The sequence below is a fragment of the Podarcis bocagei genome, assembly GCF_964188305.1.
Source record: "Podarcis bocagei genome assembly, chromosome: 1".
Taxonomy (NCBI): Eukaryota; Metazoa; Chordata; class Lepidosauria; order Squamata; family Lacertidae; genus Podarcis; species Podarcis bocagei.
The window spans coordinates 94,139,935-94,165,417 of NC_138125.1; the positions used below are offsets into that span (position 1 = coordinate 94,139,935).

Here is a 25,483-nt window from a genome sequence, read left to right on the forward strand (position 1 = left end):
TATATTGCATAAGTACAAACTCATTTTATTAACTAAATATTTTGAAAAAATCAAATAATTTGGACAGCATTGGATGGACTGCTTGCCAGACCATCTTGGAATACTTTCTTTTTTCACAGAAGACATAGTCCAGACTATAACCTTGTTCATTCCAGATTATGTTTTGCTGCCACCAATGAACAAAGTTCCCACTTCAGCACTCAGATCTTCTGAGACAGCCTCTTCCTCCAAGAAGTCTTCTTCCAGCTTCTTCCACCATGGCCACTGTGTATATTTCAACATGGTGTTGTGGGATTGTTTGGCTTTGGCTACCACAGGAACTGATCTACTCATAAAGATATTCAGATCTTTCGTAGTGGATTCTGTTAGACTTGGAGCACCTGTGACAAAAGGAGCAAAAGAATCACAATTACTTTTTTTCTTAAAATACAAGGTTGATCATCTTGGGGCTATACTTCTTCCATTTTCCATTATTTTGAGTCCTTTCATGGGTCAGATCCAGTGGGTTTATCCCTTTCATTTTTGTAACCCGATTCTTCTATTTATAATTCAGTGGATCAATCTTCTGGACACAACAATTAAAAACCAAATCTCAAACATGCTGGGAAAGTACATGCCACATATAGCTCACAATGGCAAAGGGAAATAAAAGAAGAACCCCAGCATACTAAACTTCATTTTGTTTTGTTTTTTGATACAGTAAGAGGGTTACTGCCCACACAGCAAGTAGAAGATTTCTGTAAAGTTTCCCAAAACACCTTTACACAAATACTCTCAGCATTAACATCTTAATGGGGAACAAGACCAAAATTGCCATGGAATCAACAGGCTACATGGCTCATGAGTCACACAACCAAATATTATCTCTGGATGAGTGCTGTGGTGTCTACTATTAGCATGAATCAGTCCCGACACTCACTTTCATCAACATTTACCACAATATGGGAAGAAAATCAGAGCCAGGCTAAAATAATGGTGATGATGAGTTAGACACATACTCATTAGCTGGTCCACATCAGTGTGGACTTGGGCTAGCAATGCCTCTCTATGCTGCTCTGCTTTGCGATCCTGGCTTCTTTTCAACAAATAATGGGCCAGCTTTTCCTGAGCTTGATGATGAAGTTCCCTGCTCATTTCTTGTGACATTTCAGAAGCCTGGAGAAAAATGATAGTGCCTGTCACTGTTAGCGGTTATCAGCTTCAAACCTTTGTGGATGTCTACAGCACAACATTTGCATTTCTTGGGTACTTGTAAATCTAATAACCGTGCTTCTTCCTGTGTTTCCTCCCTGAAGCCATCGATCTATCACTGAATAAATTTAGTTTCCTAATTAGGATTCAGGAAGAAGCAAATTCCTATTATTATATTAATGGGGGAAAGGGAGGGGGGAAGCACCAAGCAACACCCAATACCTTGTTTCACAGACCAAATAAAGAGGGACCAGTATATTTCTGATATATTCAGAGTTTACGTTAGGTAAACAGCATGGAACTCTAGGTAAAGGCTGTGTACTGATATTAACTTTTCAAGATTTGGCAAGTGATATTGTAGAGCCATCATTACCTCTACTACCCATCAATTTCTCTCTCTACAGTCAGGGCCTCTTGTCAAAGTAGTTTTGTAGACTTTTAAAAAAAATGGTTTGGGGGGGAAGCTAACAGCAAAACTGGTACTGCTGCAACAGGTATGCACACAGGTCTCATAGGCACCTCCTGGCTGCAGTTGCTTGCAGCAGCAGCAGCACCATTGACCAGCAACATATGAAAGCAATAGAAGCAAAATACTAAAAAAAATAAATCTGTAAACATACTGGCAGTCCTTGTGAAACAATAAAAAGCCCAACTGCATTCCTGTTGACAACTATCTTCCTCAGGGCCCCCCAATTAAGGTTCTCCTATGAAGGTAATATTTCTCTGATCAGGAACACCTACTTTTTAAAGCTTTCCTTAAACACTTTAATATTAGTACCATAAAGGATGTGTGCATATATGTATGAGCACCCATGCAACCATTTGATAAGTGAAAAATGTTCTGTCATTTATGGAAACGAAACAGACTCACTAGTTCATGAGTTTGTGTGGAATTAAAAAAGCAGTTGCAATTAGGATAGGAGGCAACAGATTTCCCCCACCCCAGTGAGTTACTGCAGTTATCTAACTGCCAACGCTGTATTGTGGCTCCTGTCAAAGTAGTGATTAGGGGCAAAACATTCCTGTTGTTCTATGGATGTGGTCTTCAAACTGTGATCCTAGGTTACCCAGGTTCTTTGGAAGTTACAGGGTATTTCAGTGAGAAGACAGAGATGTAGCACTGATGCTTCCTTAAAAGACAGCTTTTACCTGTCTTCACCATTACCTATCTTCTTCTGCCATGCACAGCTCCAATGAGAGCTTTGCGCATTGTCAAGGCTAAACTAATGTCATGTGTGACCATGCCATGTGTAAACTGAAAGTGTGCCTAGACTCCCCGGCAACATGCAGGGTTTCCCAGCATATCTGTAAGCATTCCTTGGCCAACAAACGAATGTGAAAAGGTGCCTTGGCCAAAGGAGGAATGATGATGTACCGGGTGCAGTTTGATGTAGTCATTCACTTTTTGTTGCAATGATAGCCTCTGTTCATCAGAGAGGTGCTTGGACTGTTTCAAGAGAGAATAAGCTTTCCTTTTCCTTCGCTTTTCCAAGAACTTAAGCACCTGTGGAAACAAAAGTATTCAAGTAACACAATGTATTTATACAGTCAGAATTTTTACAGCAGGATAGTTTCTTGATGTCCTTCTAGTTAGCTTGGGAATCCACACACACACACGATAATTCATGAACAAATAGTATCTTGTATTCCATTTAAACTAAAACATTATTACAGTATTCTTGCTATAAAAAAACAATAAAACAAGAGTGACTCTTAATTCAGTGCTCTGTCAACATGGAAATGAATACAAACCTTTAAGCTCAGATCTCTTACTTGAGTATCTAGTCCAGCACCCTCCTTTCTGCTGAGTTACGATGAAAGCCAGACCACTGAGAAATATGCATGTTTCTCCATTTGATTTTTTTTCTTTAGGCAGATACAACTCGGCAAGGCTCAATTTAGCTGGAGAATGTGGTTCTGCAAGTGCAGCTTCAAATAAGAACTTGGCCTCCACAATGTCATCAAATTAAAGAATAATTTTATAAATTGGTAGGAAGGATTGGCCAGGGGGCGGTGGGGGGGGGGGATGATGAAGCTAGAAATGGTTTTCTAGGGTAACATTCAGCACTATGGTCTCAAGTCTTTGACAGCTTCTCGTAACAGGTTTTTAAAAGGGTTGTTCAGATTTTTGCTATGAAGATTCTGAAGACTAATGCTCCAGCTTAATTTTGAAAGCAGCTGCTTATAGTAGACTATACTGGAAGCTTTGAATTAAAACATGAATGTTAACTGTTTGGGTAAATTTTATGTCATGGCAGCATTTGGTTGCATACTCACCACTCTCTGAATGAGGACAGCTGCTTTATACTGCTTAAGAGACTTCTTTTGATGATGAAAATTTCTCCTTTCCCTAAATGCTCTCCAGTATCTTTGAATAGTTATGGCTGACTTCTCCTCCATTTCATGCATATGCTTATCTACCTGACCTAGGAGATAAAGGAGGCAAATTTCTGAATATGCTTGGGTTTCATGGGAGACTCAAGACAGGCCAGCTGGTTTCAAAAAAATTCAGCTCAAACAGCAGAAGCAGACCTTTTTCTAAACCAACATCCATATATGTTTGAGGACATTTTGGTAAGGATGGCGATTTGTGGTCCAGCTGCTACACAGATGAGACCCTGTACCAAAGTCCAAAAGGAAATTATTCACATAGAGATCCTCTGGGGAAATTAAACTATTCACATTCAATGAGCAGTTCAGATCCAAGCGTAGAATTGCATTCCTGACAAGGGGCTGCAATAGTCAATACTGAAAGAAATAGATAGACGAAATTGCACAGGGAAACGAAGTGGATAGCTATCCTGCCCCAGGCTTTGATATTAAGGATGTTCCAGTACAGTTGTTACCTTCCAAAATGAAGGAAACAGAGAATGAGTGAGAAAGCACATAAACCTAAGGCAAAGAAATGATTCACACATTTACTGAATGAGCATCAAATTACATTCATTTCTCCCATCAACTTGTTCTAAGTATACATTATCACTATCTCCCCATAAGTCCTAAAGTGGCCCAAGGGAAAGATGCTGATACATCCTTGAAAAAATACCTGGCCATTTAAGGAAATGGCATCTTGTGCCTCAAATACTAAGTCTTAGGAAACAGAGTATGAATAGAAGTTTTCAGCTAACAAGAAAGAATATGGGAAATTTGTTTCTGCATGGAAAACGCCCTTCATGCTACTATAATAACCATACCTGGATGAACTATTTCCAGTAGCGTAAGCTGTCGTTCATGGAACAGCCTCATGGCTCTCTGTCTCCGAAGCTGCAATTGTTGGCGGAGTTCCTCCTCTTCTTTCTGCTTTTTTAAACCTTGCAACTCCTGTTTTCTTTTAGCTCTACAACAACAAAGTTTTAGAAATTACAGGGGGCAGAGTGTTCTACATTTAAACAGGTCTGCATTTATCATGCAGATGGGAACATGTACCCCAATAGTCTCAAGATGCACATGTAGTGGTATGCACAAACATACTTTAAATCATGGCCTGGATGCTTAGTGGTGAAGCCTGAAATTCTGATTGGAACCAAAGATTGCGCCGAATTCTGGAAACCCATTACATGCGAAGTCTGCCCTCTACTGGATTTTCCAAACATGTGCCCGTTAAGATAAATGCATTTTATTATAGAGCAAACCCCTCTATACTTCAGCAATCAATTAGCTAATGTAGCACCAAGAAATCTGCATGCTGCTTAATATATTCTCACAGCAACATTTCTGGCCAACACAATATTATGAGAGGGAAAGAATGTAAGTATTAGGGAACTTCAAAAACCTAATCTCTAGCCCAGGTAGAGAAGTTACACAGATCAGCAAGCATGTTATTGGAGAAACTGCACAAAGGAATGAGGGTCACAGTGTCCTGTAAAGGCCACATGCAGGTGCTGGGTGAGACCAGAAGAGAAAGCTGCCCCATGATCTGCCTTTGTAATCACCTCACCACCACTTTCTTTTTTTCTTCTATAAGGGAAGGAAAGGGAAAGGAATGGGAGAACGGACAAGGGAGTGGGAGGAAGAAGGGCACCATCACATAACCATCTGTTTGCATCCACAGGTTTGTAATAAACCAAAGGTCTTGCTTTACCTGAAACTTCTCTGCAAGATTGTTACTGCTTTTGGAAGCTGCTTTAATCTTTTTCGCGTTTGAAATCCTTTCCATGCTGCTTGGATTAAGCAAGCTGCTTGATGTAGTCTCTGAAATAAACAAGTCAGGACAGTGTTTTTTATCTAGGAAAAACAGGTGCCGGTATTCACCATGGAGTTGTTATAGTAAGTACCACACTTTTTAACAACAAGAAAAAGAAGCTGGTACTGCGTACCCTTGAGTACTCCCTGAAAAAAAGCACTGGGTCAGAGGATTATGCTCATTTCCCCATCAAGCACAGTGACAATATTAATACAACTTTAATGCTTTGCATCTCACCCCTGCCCCATGTCAGTTTAAACTATTCCTCAGTGGTGGGGTGGGCAACGTCATACTATTATTTGCCAGAAAAATTCCTGCATGAATTCAAACTGATCTGCCTCTTTCCAGGTAATACAATACCCCAACTTTACATGATCCAAAACAAGAATTCATTTTTAAACAACCATTAGAAATGTTCTGAATATGCAAGCATTATCAGCCTGCCTAACGGAACGATCCATGCAATCATCTCAAGGCAACATACAATTTAAACAGCTAACAACTGCTTTAAAAACCACAAAAACCACAGTTCAAGTCCTTTGAGAAAGGTTTGATCCCCTCCTCAACCACCAGTGTCTATTTCCCATTCTCAGAGTTGTCAAGTGACAACCTGAAAATCCCCTTGCACCTTAACATTCACTGATGAATTGGGAAAAGATCCATTTGCTTAGCTTTAGCTTGTGTGCCAGCTGCACCTTTTCCTGGGCCATACTGATCAGGCCAGTGTCACTCATGCCCTGCTCACATCAAGACTGCATTGCTGCAGGGGTTGTGGGGAAGAGTGTTTAGACACTGATAGGAACAAAATTCAGCAGCCAAGTGGTTTCTAGTGCTTGCTTTTCAGAACTTATTACACCAGCTCTTGTCCATTTGCACTGGCTTCAAATTCATTTGAGAGCACAATTCAAAATGTTGCTTATTACCTCTAAAGGGCTAAACAGCTTAGGACCAGGTTATCTGGAGTAGTGCTTCCTCCCATATGAAGTTACCTGTGCACTGTGTTCAACATGGGAGGCCCTATTTCATCTTCTCCCACCTTCAGTAGTGCATTACCAGCTTCTGAGGTGGGGAACACAGAGTGGACCCTCTCAGTGCTGGCACCTGGACTGTGAACTCATTTCTGATAGATGTCTGTTGGCTCCCTTTCTCCCAAGTTTAACAATGGTAGCAAAGACTCTTATTCCACTGTGCTTTTAATCATACCTACTTATATGGTGATGTGTCTCTAAAGTGACTGCTTATGCCCTTTCATGCACTGTTTTAATGATTTAATTGACAATGTATTTTTGTATTTGAAAGCTGCAATAAAAGAGGGGGAGTGTGTGTATGAGATTTATAAACTCTTAGAGGTGTTTCTGTGTTAATTGATCTATTGTACCTATAACATCTAGTGAATAGATGTTGGTTGGAGGCACTGAAATACACAGTAATATACTGATGAAACTTTAAGTACAAGCTACTTCCACCACATACAGAACTCAGTAAGATTTCCACCACACCTGTGTTTGGACAGCCTTGTAATTTTCTGAGCACAGCAAGTCCAAAAGCTGATTGAGGTTCCTGTCAAATCCTTTGCCAGTCCACTGCTTGCTTAGAAGGCTTTGTAGTCCTTAATCAGTGAGACACATCAAGATAAATATGCTGCTTTATAAGAAGCACAGTTAGTTTGCTTATCCTGCAGACACTGGAAAATTATAGTTGTACATGCCAAAGCAGGCAGTAGCATGAATTTTTCTCACAAAAACATGAATGGTGAAAAGAATGAATGAAGTGTTGATACAACTAAAGGTGTTTGCACCTGCAAAGTGAGGGGAAAGCCACATTTCCCTCCAGCTGGAAAACAAGCTAACCATGGGCCTTTTGGTGTATGAACTAGTATAATGCACACTGGCAAAAGCATTTGTCCCAATGGTACAGAGTATTTTCCAATGTACACATAAAACATATACAGACATGCCATAAAATGCAATATTGAAATGGTTGCAATAGTGCTACAACTTTCTAGGCCATATATTTTGATGAAAAATCATATTAAAAATGGCAAAATACTCAATGCAATTAGTACCATGCAGGAAAAGACCAATTTAATATATAATGACAGCTCAAGTATGCTGTCCTGGTTTAATAAAGAACCTACCAAGACAATTGTATTGACTGAACAAACTTGGCATTGGTAATTGGTGGCGGAATGGCAGCTTTTGGCATTCACTTTTGGAAAATTTGGAGGGAGTGCACTATGTTTACCAAGAAGCAATTGCTCTCAGATGTCACAAGAAGCACCTAGAATTAATCTATACATGCTGTAATTTTAAGGAGCCCAGGTACCAGCTCAATCGACTGGCAATGCAGAATAAAAACTTATTTTGTTGCTTGTCAGTTTCATGGGCTAGCTTGGCTAATCAATTTCAGGTTGGCTTAACTTTGTAGAAGACACTGACAGTGTTTACATGTAACATTAAACCAGTTTAGCACAGGGACGGGGAGCCTGAAGCCCTCCAGACGTTGTTTGGTTCCAACACTCATCCAGTTTAGCCAGCAGGATTAACGGTCAAAAATGATGGGCATTGTGGCCATCCAGATGATGTCGGACTCCAGCTTCCCCACTGTTGGTTTAGCACTATATACCTGAGCATAAAGGAGCCCACATGAAGCATTAGACTCAAGCACTAGACCATCCCCCTAAATGGCTGGGAGGAGGAATAAATGATGATTAAGTTTCGCTTCAGCCAATTCCTGGCTTGTCCTTATATGCAAACTAGGAATCCTGGTGTTAAATAAACTCTAGTCAATGTAAAAGAAGCCACCTTAAAACCATGAGTTACAAAGCAGGCTTGTTAACAACTTAAGAGTTTATTTTAAACCTGGACTCCTGGTTTTTGTGTTAATGACAACCCATTAAGTGAAACCAAATTCTGTTTTATTCTTCTAGCCTTACAGAAGGTGGGAGGGGAAGACTAGTTGAACTCAAGCCTTTACTCGGCCATGCGGAGGCTCATGCTTATAATATTGCATCATACAATGTATGGCTTAGCATTATTGGCAAATGTGCCTATTGCCTTTCCTGTGCAGTAAAAGTAGTGCAACATCAGATGCAGGTATTTTGTGAAAAGGTTTGTACCAAGTATAGTGTTGGATCCACATTATGTTACTTGAACCTAGGTCCTATTCAATTCTGGATCCAACCAATAGGATTTATGCTTATCTGAGAGCAAGTCCCACTGACATCCATGTATGGAACTTTAAGTTTTCACATTCAATACCTTTTAGAATTGATACACAAGTTCTAGGCTGTACAAAGTATACCTTTGCTTTTGGAATTATAGTGGGCCTTGACCCTGAAGGGCTAATCAGTGCCAGCATTACTTCAAAATTCTTCCCAAGTCTGAGAAACAGAGTAACAAACCTTTGTAGCGGGTAGCGAATGTTGTCACAAGTTGGGCATCAGACTGTGCAATCAAGAGTAACAGCTTTATAGCTGCATTTCCTATGACAGGATTGATGGAAGACGAAAGCTTGTAAACAAGCTCATCTAAAATGCAGTGCAGGGACTTTTCAGCAACTTGAAGTAACACAGCACTGACATAACAAGAAAAAAGATGGAATGATACTGGAGTCTATTCAATGGTGCCAGAGAGGAGGGGAAGGTAAGCAGATTACAGTAGCTAGCAAGTATTGCACCAAACCCTTTCGTAACTTTAAAATGCAACTGTAGTGCTGCTTAAAGGTTGTAAAAGGGATTTCTCTTAATAGTATTGACAAGTAATGAAAATGGATCACACAGAAGTAGTTTTGCTTGGGTTGACTCTGGTTGTACTGGCTTTCATTATATTGAGATTATAAGGTACTACAGTGGAACCTTGGTTCTCAAACGGCTTAGTTGATGAACAAATTGGCTCCCGAATGCTGAAAACCTGAGGTGTTCCAGTTTTCAAACGTTTTTCAGAAGGCAAACATCTGACGTGGCTTCCGCCTGAGTGCAGGAAACTCCTGCAGCCAATCAGAAGCCGTGCCTTGGTTTTCAAACGTTTCGGGAGTTGGACGGACTTCTGGAACGGATTAAGTTTGACAACCAAGATACCACTGCTTATTCAAGTGTTCTAAACTGCTCTGAGTGGACCACTCTGAAAGGTTCTCTGTACAAGAAAGGCAGGATACAATATTTAATAAATAAATGCACACAATAAAATTAATAAATACAAGCTTAACTGATAGATGGTCCTCCAGAGAGAAGAGGATATGGCTGTTGGTTAGACAATATTAAAAGTCGCTTGCCTCTTGAGGTAATGCATTATAAAACATTCCTTCTAAATTTGGAATCGTAACCATTTGGTGCAGACAGAAAGGACCCCTCAAGGTGTATGAATCTATATGGTATCTCTACTTAAGTCAAAAAATGATACTGTTATAGCAGGAGGTCATGCAACATGTGCAGCAGTCAATGGAATGAAAGAGTTTGTCACTTATCACTAACATATTACAAAAACACCCAGTAGCGGGCCTTGGCACACACCTGCATTCAGCACAGCAATGTCACCTGCTAGCTAGAGGGAATAATAGATTGACTGACTTGAATGGGAAAGAAATGGGAAACTCCCATAATAAAAGCATAATCCTGAAGATGATGTGAGAACACTCTACCATCAAAGGGGAATTAATGCACAATAAGCTGCTCAAAAAGGCCTTTGCTTTCAGAATCCTGGATGCTTCCTATGAACGATCATGAAGTTCTACGGATAATATTTATGTGGCTATCTTGAACTAAAACAGTCACCAGGAAACCACCTGTCATTCTTCTGAAGCTTTTACTGTGCCTTTAACTCTCTCCTCCTGGCAGTATCTCTTGCTCATGTAAATAAATTCAGAGAAGTGATTAGCACAGTATGATAAACTTTAAGATATATTAAGGGAAATGTTTAAATTAAGGTATATCAGTTACCTATTGACTCTTAAAATATTCTGCAACACAGACATCATTATGGTTGAAGTTTCAACATCGTCCGTCATCAGCAGTTGCTGGAAGTGTCTATTCTGAAGCACTAGGGTGAAAAACAGGAAGAAAACTCAAGCCATGAAGCAATATCCATGAATTTGTAGTTTTACCAAGGAAAAACACAACAGTTATCTACAAGCAGATCACAAAAGGAGGAAATATTTCATCAGAAACCGCTATGCAGCTATAGTAATGATCTTTCTGATCTTTCTTCCCTTACCATTTGCTGTTAGCTGAATGAATCCACCACACAGCCAGCAGATGGCATCAGTTACTGTTCTGAAACAGTGTAAAAATTCATTCCTCTCTTCATCCTTCACAAAAAAGCAAAAATTAAGATTATAATTCCTGAAACATTACTTTGAAAGCAACTTATTCTGAAGTTATATACTTGCTGAGCAGGATAGTTAATTCTGAAACTCCCTCCATCCAAACTTCCTCAGTCTGAGGTCTGGGAACCCCTTTGCCAATCACCATTGGTGGATAGATGCAGCTTTTAAAAACTTAAAACACTTTTTCTACTGGAAAACCAGCTGGTTCCATGGGTCAGTAATGCTACTACTGTAATCTGATTCATGAAATCTACCAACCTTTTTGGAATGCTGTGAATTAAAACTTTCAACATTTAGTTCAACTTTTGTTGAAATGCTGCTTTAAGAAGAAAGCATCTACACCACAATATTTGTCCTTGAGGCATGTCATAATTCTGCTTGCATTTTTTTTAATGTTCAATAAACTATTAGTGATTTAACTTTTACTGGCGCTGATCCAAAATTTCAGTATCCCTTGCTGTCAACCATGGCATCAAACAATATCATAATAGGCCAAAGCTTCCTGCTGTAATATAGTTGTTCTGAGTCCTGATTCCACAGAAGATATGCCCTTGGTATTTGGTATGCAAGGCGCCTGGAGTTGGGGGGCAGGGCAGGGGAAGACTGCCTGAATAAATCAACTATTCAGCATGTTAACATGTCAAGAAGTTACAAAACAGTTCCACTACACAACCTTAAGCCGTTCAGCCTGAATACCTTGATCGCTCGGATGAATCGTGCTTGCAGGCGCCTTCCCAAGAAGAGGAGATTGTCTGCTACAGAAGGAAGTAGCTTATTGTAAAACTCCTCTGGTTCTTCTTTTACCTCAAGGCCCACACAACACTGGCTGAGATAATAAACACACATACATTTTAGAAGTTTGCAGGTAATGCTGTAATACACCCAGGCTAATATACAGTCACACAATGATTTCAAGAAGGGTGGGCTAGCGGCAATTCAGGAATGAAAGCTGTGTAACCAAGGAAGAGTTTACCTTAGTATCTCTGCTATCTGGGCAGCAGTAGTCCAGCCTCCACGCACTCTTGTATAATCTTGCTTAAGGACTAATGTGCAGTATTGAACCAGATCGTAGTAGTACAAGTCTTGTTTAATTTTTTTTAATTCTTTGCTGCCAGGCGGTGCACTATTTAAAATATCTAGGGAAGAAAAATAAACCGAAACAGATGGACCAGGAGCTTGGGTGACAAAATTATACTTTCTCAATTATAGCATGTGACACTCAAGTACCCTTCTACTCTGAAAGAGAGTATAATATCAAGAAAGATTAAGTGAGCATGAGACAATGTGGAACCCCAACTACCATCTTGTCATTACTGCAACACTGATACAGAAGCAATTGCCAGCTAAGAAATCTATAGAACAAACAAACCAGACGATTCATGCGTAGAATGCTTACAGAATACATTATAGATGGATAGAAAAAGATGGGCAAAGAAGTCAGTGGGATGGTGCAAAGGAGAATTAAGAAACGGTGGAGATGCAAGTATGATGAAAAATAAGGTGGCTTATAGAAGACTTCCTTGTTTTGCACTACTAGAATTACTAGACTCTGGCCACAAAGACTTCCTGTACTAGAAAGTAGCCCTCTAGCAACTGACAGTTCCTCTAGCTATAATGCTGCTGCAGTTCATCAGCAGTCTCTCTCCAGAATGTATATAAGACTTGCTTATAAGTAGGAGCAACTCTTACCATAGAGATTTTAAGAACACAGAAATAGGCCCATGCGGGGGGGGGGGGGGGAGGAGGTGAAACCAGGTACAATTGTCCCAGGCCTCAGAGGGCCAAGGTGTCAGGGGACCCTGCTAGAGGCCTGCTGGACTTACAATGTCATGCCAAAACCTTTATTCTAACAAGACTCCAACCCCGGGCCTCAGGCAAGCTCTATGCAAGCCTGCACAGAAGTCCCATTCTAGCTCAAACATAACAAACATACATACAGCTCCCAGTTCTTCCCTTCATCCTTAATCCTAGTTCTTGTGGCACAGCACCTCTTTGTTTCTATTTCCCTACTTTTGCCTTTCAACATTCTATTCCTTGCATAGTGTTAAAAAAAATAATGCAAATTAGATATACTCGTTAAAATTGGCTTAGTTTGCATATAGTCTCTTATGCGCTGGGTACACACATTTCCAATGACAGGCAGTGGAAGGCGGGGAGAGAAAAGTTTATATATTCATAGAGAGGGAGATTGTTTCTATAAACACATATACTCTGTTATATCACCCTATAACAAGATCTTGAGGAAGTCCATGACCCCTGTCAAACAGCAATATCATTTATATAGCTGCCGTATTGAAAAAGGACAGAAAAGAAACTAACCATCTCCTATAGATGAGTTCTTTTTCCTCTGTTGGCCTCAAATCAATAATTATATTTGGAAAGACTTGCAGAAAATATAAAATATGCACATATAGACTTTGTAGAATAGTGAATCTCAATAGTTCAGATAGAGTTTAACGAGTAGTGAAAAACAATTTCATTTATAGTATAAGAATCTCAACACTTGAAACTATTTCATTACAGGTCTGAAAGAACTCAACCTATTTACCTTTTAACTTCAGCAGCAGCACAGGGACATCCTGATCAGGGCTTTCAGTAGCCTGGGAAGCCAGGGACAATATTCTGGAATCCACTGATAATGGCTTCATTTCATCCAAGCCAACTATATTTTAAAATGAAAGAAAGAAGAAAAGAGACAAAACATTTGACTTCAGCTATGGAAGAGAGCACTGATGTTTTATAGGAAGAGAACAGATAAATAAAAAACAGTTCAACAAAACAGATGCATCTAATAAAGATGATGTATGATAAAATCCACACTGGGTAACCATAGAAGGATGTGTTCCAAAGACAAACCAATTTTAATAGCAGTTTCATAGAATATGCCTCTTCTACTCTAAATGACATCACGTGTTTTTCCACAGCTAAGCTAGAAAACATAGTTTAATAATTGACATCTTAGCCCAAAGCCCCAGGCCCACTCCCTGGCGCTGCCAGTTAGTTGATTTCAAATAAATCTGCGTGAAACACTTTTGCCTGATACCCTGCAGAGCTGTTGCCAATAACAGTAAACAGACCTGGCCTAGATGGATCATTGGTCTGACTGTAGGAGCCAGTTCCTCATACCTTTATTAAGCCATCATATGGAGCTGTGATTAGTAGGTGACTGCAGTGCTTGTCAAAACTGGGACAAACTGGAAGGTGGCAAACTACTCACTTTACAAATACCAGCTTGGTTGGTCCCACTGACTGATTCCAAACGGGCTATAGCTGGAAATTATTAAACAGAAGAAAGCAAACAAAAAGCCCACAAAGTAAAAAAATTTAAAAAGCGACTTCATGATTTTATGGCTATCCAGAGTTGGTAGAGGGAAGAATCATAGCTTGGGAAACAATTGGGTATAAATATCTGTGAGCAGAGAAAATATTTAGGACACTTGAGTATTTGCTACTCTGGCCATAGATGACTGAAGTGAGACTTTCATTTAACAACTACTAGCTGGTTGTGTATTCTTTATGAAAATTTGTTTGCAGTGCAGTAACACTGTTGAACACCAAGGTATCAGAATGAAACATAGTATATATTGCCCATGGGACAACTCTCTGTTTCTTCTTTCAGTACCAGCTCAACTCCCACACCTGTTTCAAAGGGAAAAGAAAATGAAAAATGCAACACAACGTACTGAGGCACTGCATTGGCAACTGGCATGCATTTTCAATACACACTAAACTATTTATTTATTACATTTATATACTACCTTTTTCTTCCAGTGAGCTCAAGGTGCTGTACATGGTTCTCCTTCGCCCCATTTCATCTTTACAACAGTCCTGTGAGGTAGGTTAGGCTAAGAAGCAGTGATTGGCCCAAGTTCACCCACTGGGCTTCATTTCTCAGTGGGGATTTGAATCCTTGTCTCCCAGGTCATACTCCAGCACTCAAACCATTATGCCACACTGGTTCTAGTGTGAAGTCTAGTTTTCCTACAAACCCCAGTTTGATGTCACCTCCCTCCACATTTGTGCATTTCCCTCCTCAAATGATTAATGATCAAGAGTATAGCGATAGTTCCCAAGCCCACATGCTAGAGAACAGTGCTGTATAGAAGAGCGAGATCTGTACACATAGGCTTCTCCTATGATATGGAACCCTGTGCAATGAGAAATCCACATCACAGGGGAACTTATTTGACACATAGAGCACTCTCCCTTCTATGCATAAGCAGCAGTGGAGTGAGAACAGGTGCAGGCACAGTCCCATTGCACATGACCATAAATCACATGAATGAACACACAAACAGGACACAAGTGTCAAGGGAAACAAAACACCGTGATACAGAAAGACTGACGGATCATAATGAAAACTGATGCACACATTCACAGCTTGCTGCTGTTTCAAGCACAAAGTTCAGCTCAGCCTCCGCCCCACATTTCCAAAAGGGGAGAATGGGCAAATGCAGGAAGCTGCTTTATGCAGCCAGATCTGTAGCTCAGCACCAACCCCTCTCGCTCTCCAGGCTTCAGTGAAAGCCTGCATTCGTCCCATAAGACGCACCCACATTTCCCCTTCATTTTTGGAGGGGAAAAAGTGCGTCTTATAGGGCGAAAAATACGGTAAATGCTTCTGGTGGCTTAAAAGTAACTTAGTAGAATGTCATACTCTGTTCATTTGGCCAGCTGAACTTCCTGCTGAAAAGTTGGGGCAAGCAGCAGGAAAGGAAGATGTTACATGTTGAATTAATGCTGGCAGATGGTTGCTGTATTTATTGATAACTAGGACTGAATCCTTGAGTACACAGTGCAAAAAATGGAATTTCTCATGCAGGTGTTTCTTTGTAACTATAATGAGAAAATCCTGTCATTTCTTTCCTTGAACAGTTGCTAAAAAGTAGCCAGTGCTGCAGGGGAGGGTGTTCAAGGGCATATGAAATCTGAGAGACTCTTCTAGAAGGGTTGGTTAGTTTGGTTTAAAACTTGTTCTGAGTGACTCACAAAATCCCAAAGCTGTTTTCCCACATTCTAGCAGCCGCATCATTATGCATAAAGCATTGTGTTACCTGATAGTTTCCCATCGAGAAACTTGCTTTTGAGCTAGAGCCCATGACGGAAGCATGGGAACAGTAGCATTACTGAGCAAGTTGCTTTGTGTGCAAAAATGCACTTACAAATAATAATTATGCTGGCTAAACAGTAAGCTGTAGCACTTCTGTTTGGAATGACTATAATACAGTACAGGAGCACTACAACATTGGATTTGGGACTGGTTCAGGATCTGTCATGATGTCTTACCGTGGGTCCTTTACTTCTTTAAGTTCTAATATCAACATCTCTATAAATTAGCAGTGCTAAATTTTGCTCTGAGAACAATTAATGTCCAAGTGGTTGGCAATTTTTAAAAAACATTAATATCGTATGTTAAAATCTAATATTCTTGTAAGCCCTCTTTTAGGATTTCTAATTATACCTTATTTAGCTATGTCCATAAAAAATATAAGGGCTTTACAAAGCAAATACTGAGAGACATTAGATATCTTTCCACCACTATGTGAGCCTGTGTTGGCTGTGCTATCTTTCGTATTTGATGCCATGGAATGAGCTAGCTACATGGAAGCCACCCAGCAGACACTGAGCCTAGAATAGTTTTTTTGCCTATTGTTGTAACAGCTTGAAAAAACACTGGTTGTGGTGGTGGGATAAGTTGACTAAGGATCAACATGTGGCTGGTGGCAGAAATCAGCTGTCACATAAGCAACTCACCCTTGATAAAAGTGTCAGTTAAAAGTGGCAGCTGCTGTGGCCTTAATTTGATTAAAATTTTAGGGCTGCTAGAATAATACCTGTTGTCTAATGATGTTGTGATACAGCAGTCTGGGAAGCCTGGCAATTAAATTTATCGCCTTCTTCTCCTCCCTACCCTATGCCCAGTTTGGGAAGGTTACCTTTATACCTAAGGAGTAGAATATTGATTATCAGAATTGATTGTTCTGTTTGTCTTTCCGGGAGGCATACATTGTGCTCCTATTTTATAGTTTAAGTTACTATGTGGAGTGAGGCTGAGAGATGGTGACATCAAGGCATTAAGTGATTGTTGAAGAAGTAAAGAAACTTTGAGGTGTGCAGACAATTATTTATTGAGCCCAATGTGCTTTGAATGGAGTACCTCCTCACTTGAACAACCAATTGAAACCAATTTCAATCCTCCTGAGAGGAGACCAGGATTTAAACTTGTAGTTCAAGAATGCGCCTGAGGAAGAATTAAATTCTAGACATGCTGAGATCAAATAAATGTTTCCTGTGCAGCTGGAAATTTTCTTCCCTTCCTTTTTTCTGCAGTTGAGACCTCTCTGCTTCTTCTTTCTTGAGTAGGGATTTCACCCTGGCTCCAACACTATCTATTACACCACACTGACAGATAAATACCATTCCTTTGCTCACTGTCTTGAGGTCACTCCCAAATACTACTCTGAGTTTATTTATTTTCTTAGAATTTAATATTGTGATCATGTAAGTAATGAATTTAGTTCTTAAATTCTTTTCCCTTCCACTTAAATCTTATTTTCAGAGCTAAAAGCAGAAGCTAAAGTTATAGAGCAGATGAGTAGCTCTGATAGCTCATCTGAATCTAAGAGTTCGTCCTCTTCTTCAAGCAGTGAAAATAGTTCTAGTGATTCAGAAGATGAAGAGAGAAAGCCACCCCTTCCTCTGTCAATGCCACACCTACAGCCTTCGATGATGACTGTCTCACAGCGAGCCTTCCCAGATGTAGATGCTGGATATCACAGAAGTCGAGAGGGCACTGGCCACTTGATGAACACACTGCGTAAGTACTGGTACATGAAGCAGAGAAGCTTGTGAGATTCATACTTGAGGAATCTAAAAGGAAACCACATGCTTTTATAACTTTCTCATGTAACTTAAGCTCTGTCTGGGTAGAGAGGGTTTGACCTACTGAGGTTTAGATCAGAAGCTGGGATAAAAGCTGTTTTGACCACTGATTATGGTAAATTAAAGCTCATGCAGTTTACAATGTCATAGATGATACTGACTGCTGCTGAGTTGTATACAGTGGGATTAAAAACCAGTAATTTGTTCTGGAGACATCCAGACATCTCAAAAGGAGTTGCTTAAGCGTTTAGTGCAGTATGGCCTAACTCTCAATGCAATAAAATGTCCAATCAGCAGGGCCAGACCAGATTCATTAATAAAACTGTGTTATGTGCAGTAGGGGTATCTAACAACTCTCATCATCCCTAACCATTGGCCATGCTGGCTTGGGCTGGTGGGAGTTGAAGTCCAGCAACTTCTGGAGGGCCACAGATTCCATACCTCTTTCATTTGTGGTTCTGCACGTTTGTTCCCCATGACAAAGTGAGCCATTGCTGTCTGGTAAAGCATGAAGTTGCAGAGGAGGTAAGGATTGTCATCACAACCATATGGTAATCCCCATCTGCTCCCATTTGGGGATTTGGGGTTTGTTTCAGTGTTGTCAAGGCACTGAGTGTCTCAGCACCCTAGGACCAAAACATCAAGCTCCCACTCTTTCCAGTTCTAACACTGGAGCTAGGGAGGGAAGCAGAGTATTATCTGTGACATTGCATGGAGAAAGGTTAGAGGTTACCATAATATCTAGCTTAGCTTCCAAGCACAGCCTAAAATCGTGAACCCTGAATCATGTACCTTTATTCCTTTCTCTGAATCTTAGTTCAATGTAGCCAAAGCAGCACCACTCAAGCATGGGAGGAATGGTTTCATTAGACTTAGAAGAACCCTGAGCTTTGCAAAACTACTTGTTGTTGTTGTTGTTTAGTCGTTTAGTTGTGTCCGACTCTTCGTGACCCCATGGACCAGAGCACGCCAGGCACTTCTGTCCTCCACTGCCTCCTGCAGTTTGATCAAACTCATGCTAGTAGCTTCAAGAACACCATCCAACCATCTCATTCTCTGTCGTCCCCTTCTCCTTGTGCCCTCCATCTTTCCCAACATCAGGGTCTTTTCCAGGGAGTCTTCTCTTCTCATGAGGTGGCCAAAGTATTGGAGCCTCAGCTTCACGATCTGTCCTTCCAGTGAGCGCTCAGGGCTGATTTCCTTCAGAATGGAGAGGTTTGATCTTAAAACAACCCATTGAGGACTAGGCATGCCCAATGTTCATGGATTGTTGACTGGGTGCAGCAGGTGGTTTAGAGTGGCTGGGGGGAAAGGATGAAGGAAGAAACACACTTCTTTCTACCATTGTATCATTGGATAGTATTAAAAAAAAAGTTCTGTTAGTGCAAGGACTTCTGGCTCTTCGTGGAACTTCTGCTCCCTCTCTACCCTGCAATGCCTCCTAAATCTGTTATTGGTGTTCCCCCACCCCAACCCCTGGAGCGGATTAGGGGGAGGGGAGTTTCCATGTGGCAAAAGGAAATATTTGTGCTAACAGAACTACTTTACTAGATACAACCACCCTAACTTCTGTAATCTCTATTGCCACTCAGTTAAATTTCCTGCAACTTTTTTGCTCTAACTCGTCCAATAAAAAAAATAAAATACAGCTTTCCAAGCTGGATAATGTTTGTTGAAAGATGAGATTTATGTAGCCCATGTGCATAATGCAGAGGTCATGGAAGATGCATAAAGAATTTGGACCATGGGGCATTAGAGATCTATGGTTGGATCTCCTCTCCATTTAAAAATATATCTCAAAAATAAGCAGCTGGTGGTATAGAAAGTAGGATCCAGATGGGGACTATGGTATTGGGTGTGGATTTTCTGGTGAAAACTGCCTCCCCCAATGTGCTATTTGCTTCATCTTAATAGTTTTCTTCTAAATATGGCTTTTAATTTGCACCTGAATTCACCCTTTTGACGGGAGCTTTATGTTTAGACCAAAGAGACTAATGTACTGTACTGGGAGATATTCACTACTTCATGGAAAAGAATGTTATCTGGAGTTGATAGCATGACTTTTTTTTTAATTTTAGGGAATGATCTCCAGTTGAGTGAATCTGGAAGTGACAGTGACGACTGAAGGTAGTTGACATCATTTCCCTGGATGAAGATGAAAATGCATTTGTTTTGCACTAAGTATGAACTGATAATAGACAGAGGAATGTTACCAACTTTGATAATAAAGTTGACTTAATTTTTCTGATGTTGTGGTTCAAGTTCATCAGCATTCTTTTTGCCAGAACTTTATATGGCTTTTCCAAATGTTTGGGTTTGGTACTTACTCTTTTTAGCTGAATCCAGAGTTTAGCTTTTACTACCTCCTGTACTTAGAAGTTTCAGACAGTTAACTACTATGTGTAAGTTAGACATAGAGGAAGTTCTTGCTTATACATTTTGGATTGAAGTTTCATTTGAGAACCTGTGTCTGCATGTGTATGTACAAGTAAGAGAAAGCAAACAGTTGAAACCCATTATGTTTTTATTTCTTACAGCTAATGTTATGAAATAAATTGCCAAACAGCCACATGGCACTATCTAATGTTTTGAACAATACAGCAACACATTTTGAAGTTCCTTGTGTTTCCCAGTTTGCAGTCTGTCACACTAGAGATTTTCCCCCCTTTATAATAAACTTGGCTTAACTGAAAGCTTCAGCATCTTGCTAGCTAAATGTAGAATGCTGTGCAACACAAATGTGTTTCATTAAAATTCTGTTAAGATCAATGTATTAGTTTTGATAGGAATTCAAGAAATATTAAAATATTTATCATTTCATTTTTGATTACTGTTTTTTATTTGAAACATTTCTATGGATCTTTCCTCTTTATAACCTAACAGAGTGTACACTAAGGTTTCTGGTTACCTGATTGCAGTAAAACCATGAGCTATTTGAGCTTTGACAGCACAATAATGTGCATGCAATAATTTAATCAATCAAGGGTTTGTTATGGGCAAACCATTAAAAATATAAAGTACAAAATTCACTGCCTCAATAGAACCAATTATTAAGCTTGAAACTATCTACCATAGCAAGACTGAGGAATATGTCAAAATATCTGAATGTTGTCATCTGTTTGGTAATAATTAGTTTCTACAAGGACCAGGATTGCCTCATAAGAGGATAAATTATACATTCTCTAATGCCCTGATAAAATCTCCTGTAGAAGAATGCATGAGACATTATTTCAATCTCTTGAGTGGGTTGCAAGGACAGCACCTATAGTTTAGGAGAACTTTGGCAAATTTGCCATCCAGGACCTTGAAGAACATAACATTAAAATAAGCCCAGAAAACTGTTGTTCTATATTTGAGTATTGTAAGAAATCTAGATGTGGCATACCTCTGGTAGAGGCATACCAAGTCAGACTTGCTAACCATGGTATACAATGGCTTTTTAGCTGACACATGTAAATCTTGCACATGCTTATATTTTATCTTCTGTTTACCCCTAGGAAAAAATGGCTAGGAGAAAACGGCCTTGTGAGCCAAATTAGGACTGCTGGCAGGCCTAATTTTTACCACAGGCTGGAGGTATCCCATACCTGATCTAAAGTAAAACCATGAGCAAAATGAGAAAATGCCTTCTGTGAACTCTTGAGCATGTTAGCAGGAGAGTTTGGAATGCACAGTACACGGAGGGTTGCATTATGATATAAGGAAAATTAAAGCAAAAGCTGACACATTTCTCATTATTGAAGTGCTGCCTCTCTCTTTAGACTGATTAGTGGGAACACTTTGGTCTTAAGTTTGCTTCACATCCATCTATGTAGTATCTACTTCATTGGTGGTGCATTTTCTTACAAGCAGGGAACATTGCTTGGGAATGTTCCTTACAATTGACACACTGACACACTAGGTGTTGATTGCCTAGGAAAATCCCAAGAAATTGGATCCACTCTACCTATCTGCTTGCTTCATCTACACACAGCCCACAGCTTTGTGATCATATCACACAAAAGTGGCTATGGACGAAGAAAGGCACCTAAGTAAATAATGTATTGTTGATGTATAGCATTGCTTCTATTTGGCAATTGGGAGTAACCTCCTAAGCTGCTTTAATGGAATTGGTTATAGTATGTCAGTTAATAGACATTTGTCTTCTTAACTGGTGTCTTTCAAAGGCAAACAGCCATGGGATGCCTTAATGCTGCTTATTGCCTGCCTGCCTGTTTTCTCTGATAGCATAGCCATAGCAGATTGAGACAGCCAAAGCAGGTGTGGAATTGGACACTTTTCTGGGAAAAAATCCTTTTTTACCTGCTCGAACAACTGCAGATAGATGGGAAGGCATAGCAATCTAAGACTTCTCAGTTGTTTATAGAAGCCCAAGAGAAGTTAGCTTCAACACAGAGCAGAAAGCCCAAGAATGACAGAATGTGGAAACTCTGTCCCTTGCCCTCTTTCCTCTTCCTTTTTTCTCCTCCCTTAAAAAAGAGTCTGCAATCAGGCACAATACTGCCCCCCACCTGTTGCCTATCCACAGAATGGCCTTCCTATAGAAAATAAAATGTGGCACTTGTCTCTGAACAGCTTGCCTTCTCCTATGCTCTGAGTGTTGTCACACTGCTGCATTAACATTGGAAGTTCTGCTTCTTATTAAAAACGATTCTTTTTTTACTTTGAAAAATGAATTGTATAAATGTTTAAAAGCTGGATTATATAAGATATGTTCAGGACAGCATACTAAATGTGGGTAGATGGACAGTGTGGCGTTTGCCTCCTAGGATGGGTCATAAGGAAAGGCTTAAATTGGGTGTGATGTGATTGGCCAGTGAGAATGCAAGGGGGGAATAAAAGTTAGAGTGGGAGGTTTTGAAAGTTAGTTGAGGTTTGGGAGTTGGGGGTTGAGGCTTGGGAGTTGAAGAAGGAAGAGGGAGGTTTAGGCGTGGGTTGGTAGAGTTGTATTGTGAGAGAGTGAGAGGAATTGTTAGGTGGAGTCAGATAGATAGTTGGAATAATCAGTTTGGAGTTGTTAGGAACTAAGAATAAGAAACTGACAAGAGAAAAATTAACTGAACCCAAAAGCTTGTTCCTGCATTTAAAAATAAACTTGATTATTTGTTTATGTTAACAACTGACTGGACTGCGTGTGTCCCCGTGAGATACAGGGTGGTGGCAGCGGAAAAAGCAATTGCAGTGGCAGCACAGGGTCAATAGACTGTCAAACGTCTGGGGGCCCTGTGTGTGATCGCCACAGTTTTTGAGGTTATAAGAAGTAGTCTAAGAGCCCCGCCACCCTGATTTGTTTGTGCACAGCTTAGGTGGTGGTGAGACCATCTCCGGTCTTCACTGAGCATTTATTCTGATTTGTTGGCAGGGTGGTTAGACCACAGTGAGCGTTTGGCGTGATTAGCTTGAGGGGTGTTTACATGTGTTCCTGGTAATCATTCATTCATCCCATACTTTTCCATGAATATCGCCATCACTTTCAGAACTGCAAGAAAGTTGGGTTTTGTTTTGTTTTTAGAAAAGTGGATTTTGTTATGCCAGGGCAACAGAGCACTTTAGTTTGCTTTAATTGCACGAACCTAAAGTTCTAGTATGTGCTTGAATCCCAAAATACTGACAGTACTGGAAGCACCATAAAATTGAATATCTTCCCTAAGCAAGTCCAAAATGGTGGAATAGAGGAGTACTTTGTCATGTTTACAAGACTGCTGATATGTCCTACTGGTGGTCTGAATGAAATGAGCTATTACCTGTCTATTTGAACATGTTACAGAGAGAAGTGGATGATGCAGCATAAACTGGAATAAAGAGTATCCTATATATACCGGTAGTTGCATACATTAAAAGAACATGCTAATACACTTGTTTCTTCTTTAATTCAAAACTGCCTGTCTCTTGTGCTTGTTACAGTCTGCTTGTTATAATAGATATGGCTGGATTCTGTCGTTATACAAAGTGAACTGTATACAAATGTGAGTTTTTGCATGACCGCTAATATTATACAAATGAATTAAGTGGAAGATGTAAAGTTTTTATAGGGAGAGCATAGTTGCTTAGAGTGAAGAACTGCTCAGTCAGGTTCCTAAAAGATACAAGGTAATTGTTATCCGTCAGAAAAACATTAGCTTTTGCTCTGGGTGTGTGTGATAATAACATGTTAGATACTCTGGTTCCCACTTTAGGCCTGCCCAAAGAAACTTTCTTGACGGTAGTAGATAATATTGTTTAGTAATGCACCATCTAGCTCTAGTGCTTCTGAATAATACAGTAGTCACAGCATATATTTAAAAAGGAGGAGGGGAAAAACAATAGGCTGGTTATTGAAGGATTGCTTAACTGGCAAGAAGTATTCTAAGTGATTGTTTGTTTAATCCTCCTCCTCTCTTGCAGTTCATGTCAGATTGGCAAATAATCTGCTGAGCTTCTGAAGACCTCCCTGGAAACTCCCTGGAAATTGTGTATTGGCATTACTGTTTTGCATATGTGGATGTTCAGTATAGTAAATGCTGGCTGCTGGACCATTCTGTAATTTATTCTGCCTTAAGGGGAAAAAATCAGACCCACAATACTTACACAAATGATTAGATTAGATCACAGAATTGTAGAGTTGGAATGGATCACAAGGATCACCTCACTGCAATGCAGGAATCTTTTGCCCAATGTGGTGCTTGAACCCATGACTCTGAGATTAAGAGTACTGAGCTATCCCGCCCTCTCTTAATAAATATGTCTCACACTTCCTTGTCTTCCTTATTTCTGCTTGTTGTATGATTTAGGGTTCTGCTGACAGAAGCAAGGTCTGGAAAAGTAAGTCTCTGAGGATTTGCATCCACCTACATGCCTGCCAAAACGGCAAGGTGACTCACGGTTTCTAGGTCCTGTGTTGCTCATCCCTGTTTCTGATCATACATTTGAAGCGGCAGGGGCTGGCCACTTAATTACTTAACAAGTGGGTGAAATACACAGATATCTGTAGGAACAAGCATCTCATAAAATGTTTCCAAACTCAGCATCACAATGTTTTGGTTTGTTATAAAAAAAGGAGAGTGATCTGCATGGAAACATCAAAGGGGACATCAAAGTTCTTTCCAAATTCAAGGTCACAGGTTTGAAATGAAGAGAATAAGTGAATTAAAGCACAGTGAATGGAAAAAAATAATAATCCAGATTCCCACTGCCATCAATGTCCTCCTCCTGTTGCAATATTCTTGGCTGGCAAGTACTGTACTGAGTTCAGCAATAGCCCCACCCAGCCAGAGCCCATCTGCATCCTTATACCACTGCAATTGCTTTCTAATTCTAGTCACCATACAGCTTTTAAAGTCTTTTTGATGAGCTCAGCGATGCTTGAAGCCTTGCATATCTATCTGTGCAAGCTGAGCCAATAAAAGGAATGCATTTTCCTACCAAACCATGAACAAAGCTTCTATTGATTATGATTGGATGATGAATAACCTAACATAGACAGAAGAAGAAGAAGACTGGTCTGGGTGAGGGGAGCTGGGAATAGTGATAGTTGGAAGCGCATGGACTGTCACTTCAAATGACCATGTAATTGACCACAACAGTGATAACTGGTGATCTTATTAGCTTCGCTATACTAATGTTACATTTACTGGGAACATGAGAGAGAAACGAAGTCCCCATTGCCAATTTCTACCATTTCGCATGGTTAGTGTATTTATCCTGTATACATCTGGCTGCAGTGTAGAAAAATCAGACGGCATTGCCATTTAGCTCCACTGTTTTACAATTTCTCTCTGTGTGTAATATAGGGAATTCATGCATGCTCCTGATGAAGTTATCAAAAGCATATGCAGCAATAAAAACAACAGTGGTTCCTGCCACTGTTAGCTTTTTCCAAACACCCGAGCATGAGACTTGCAGATGGAGTGACAGATATTCAGTTTC

General features: G+C 40.1%; 1 protein-coding gene across 1 annotated transcript; it reads right to left on the reverse strand.

Annotated features, from left to right (window-relative positions):
* IQCB1 (IQ motif containing B1) lies at window positions 1–15,166 on the reverse strand. The gene is made up of 14 exons (XM_081171540.1): window positions 14,455–15,166; window positions 13,245–13,358; window positions 11,670–11,832; window positions 11,393–11,522; window positions 10,585–10,678; window positions 10,311–10,410; window positions 8,778–8,950; window positions 6,874–6,983; window positions 5,273–5,382; window positions 4,386–4,528; window positions 3,469–3,617; window positions 2,567–2,695; window positions 999–1,155; window positions 1–380 (listed from the first exon to the last, which is right to left on the reverse strand). The coding sequence occupies exons 1-14, from the start codon at window positions 14,504–14,506 to the stop codon at window positions 157–159; spliced, it is 1,848 nt and encodes a 615-aa protein (XP_081027666.1). The 5' UTR covers window positions 14,507–15,166; the 3' UTR covers window positions 1–156.
* Between the last annotated feature and the right edge of the window lie 10,317 nt (window positions 15,167–25,483).

Excerpts from the sequence above, each read along its gene's own strand:
- IQCB1 (XM_081171540.1), bottom strand. The coding sequence starts at position 14,506 with ATGGGGCGAAGGAGAACCATGTACAGCACCTTGAGCTCACTGGAAGAA. Across the intron at positions 13,359-14,454 it reads GAGCTCACTGGAAGAAAAAG|TTGGCTTGGATGAAATGAAG; the intron begins GTAGTATATAAA and ends TTTAAAATATAG. Across the intron at positions 2,696-3,468 it reads CTGTCCTCATTCAGAGAGTG|GTGCTTAAGTTCTTGGAAAA; the intron begins GTGAGTATGCAA and ends TTGTTTCCACAG.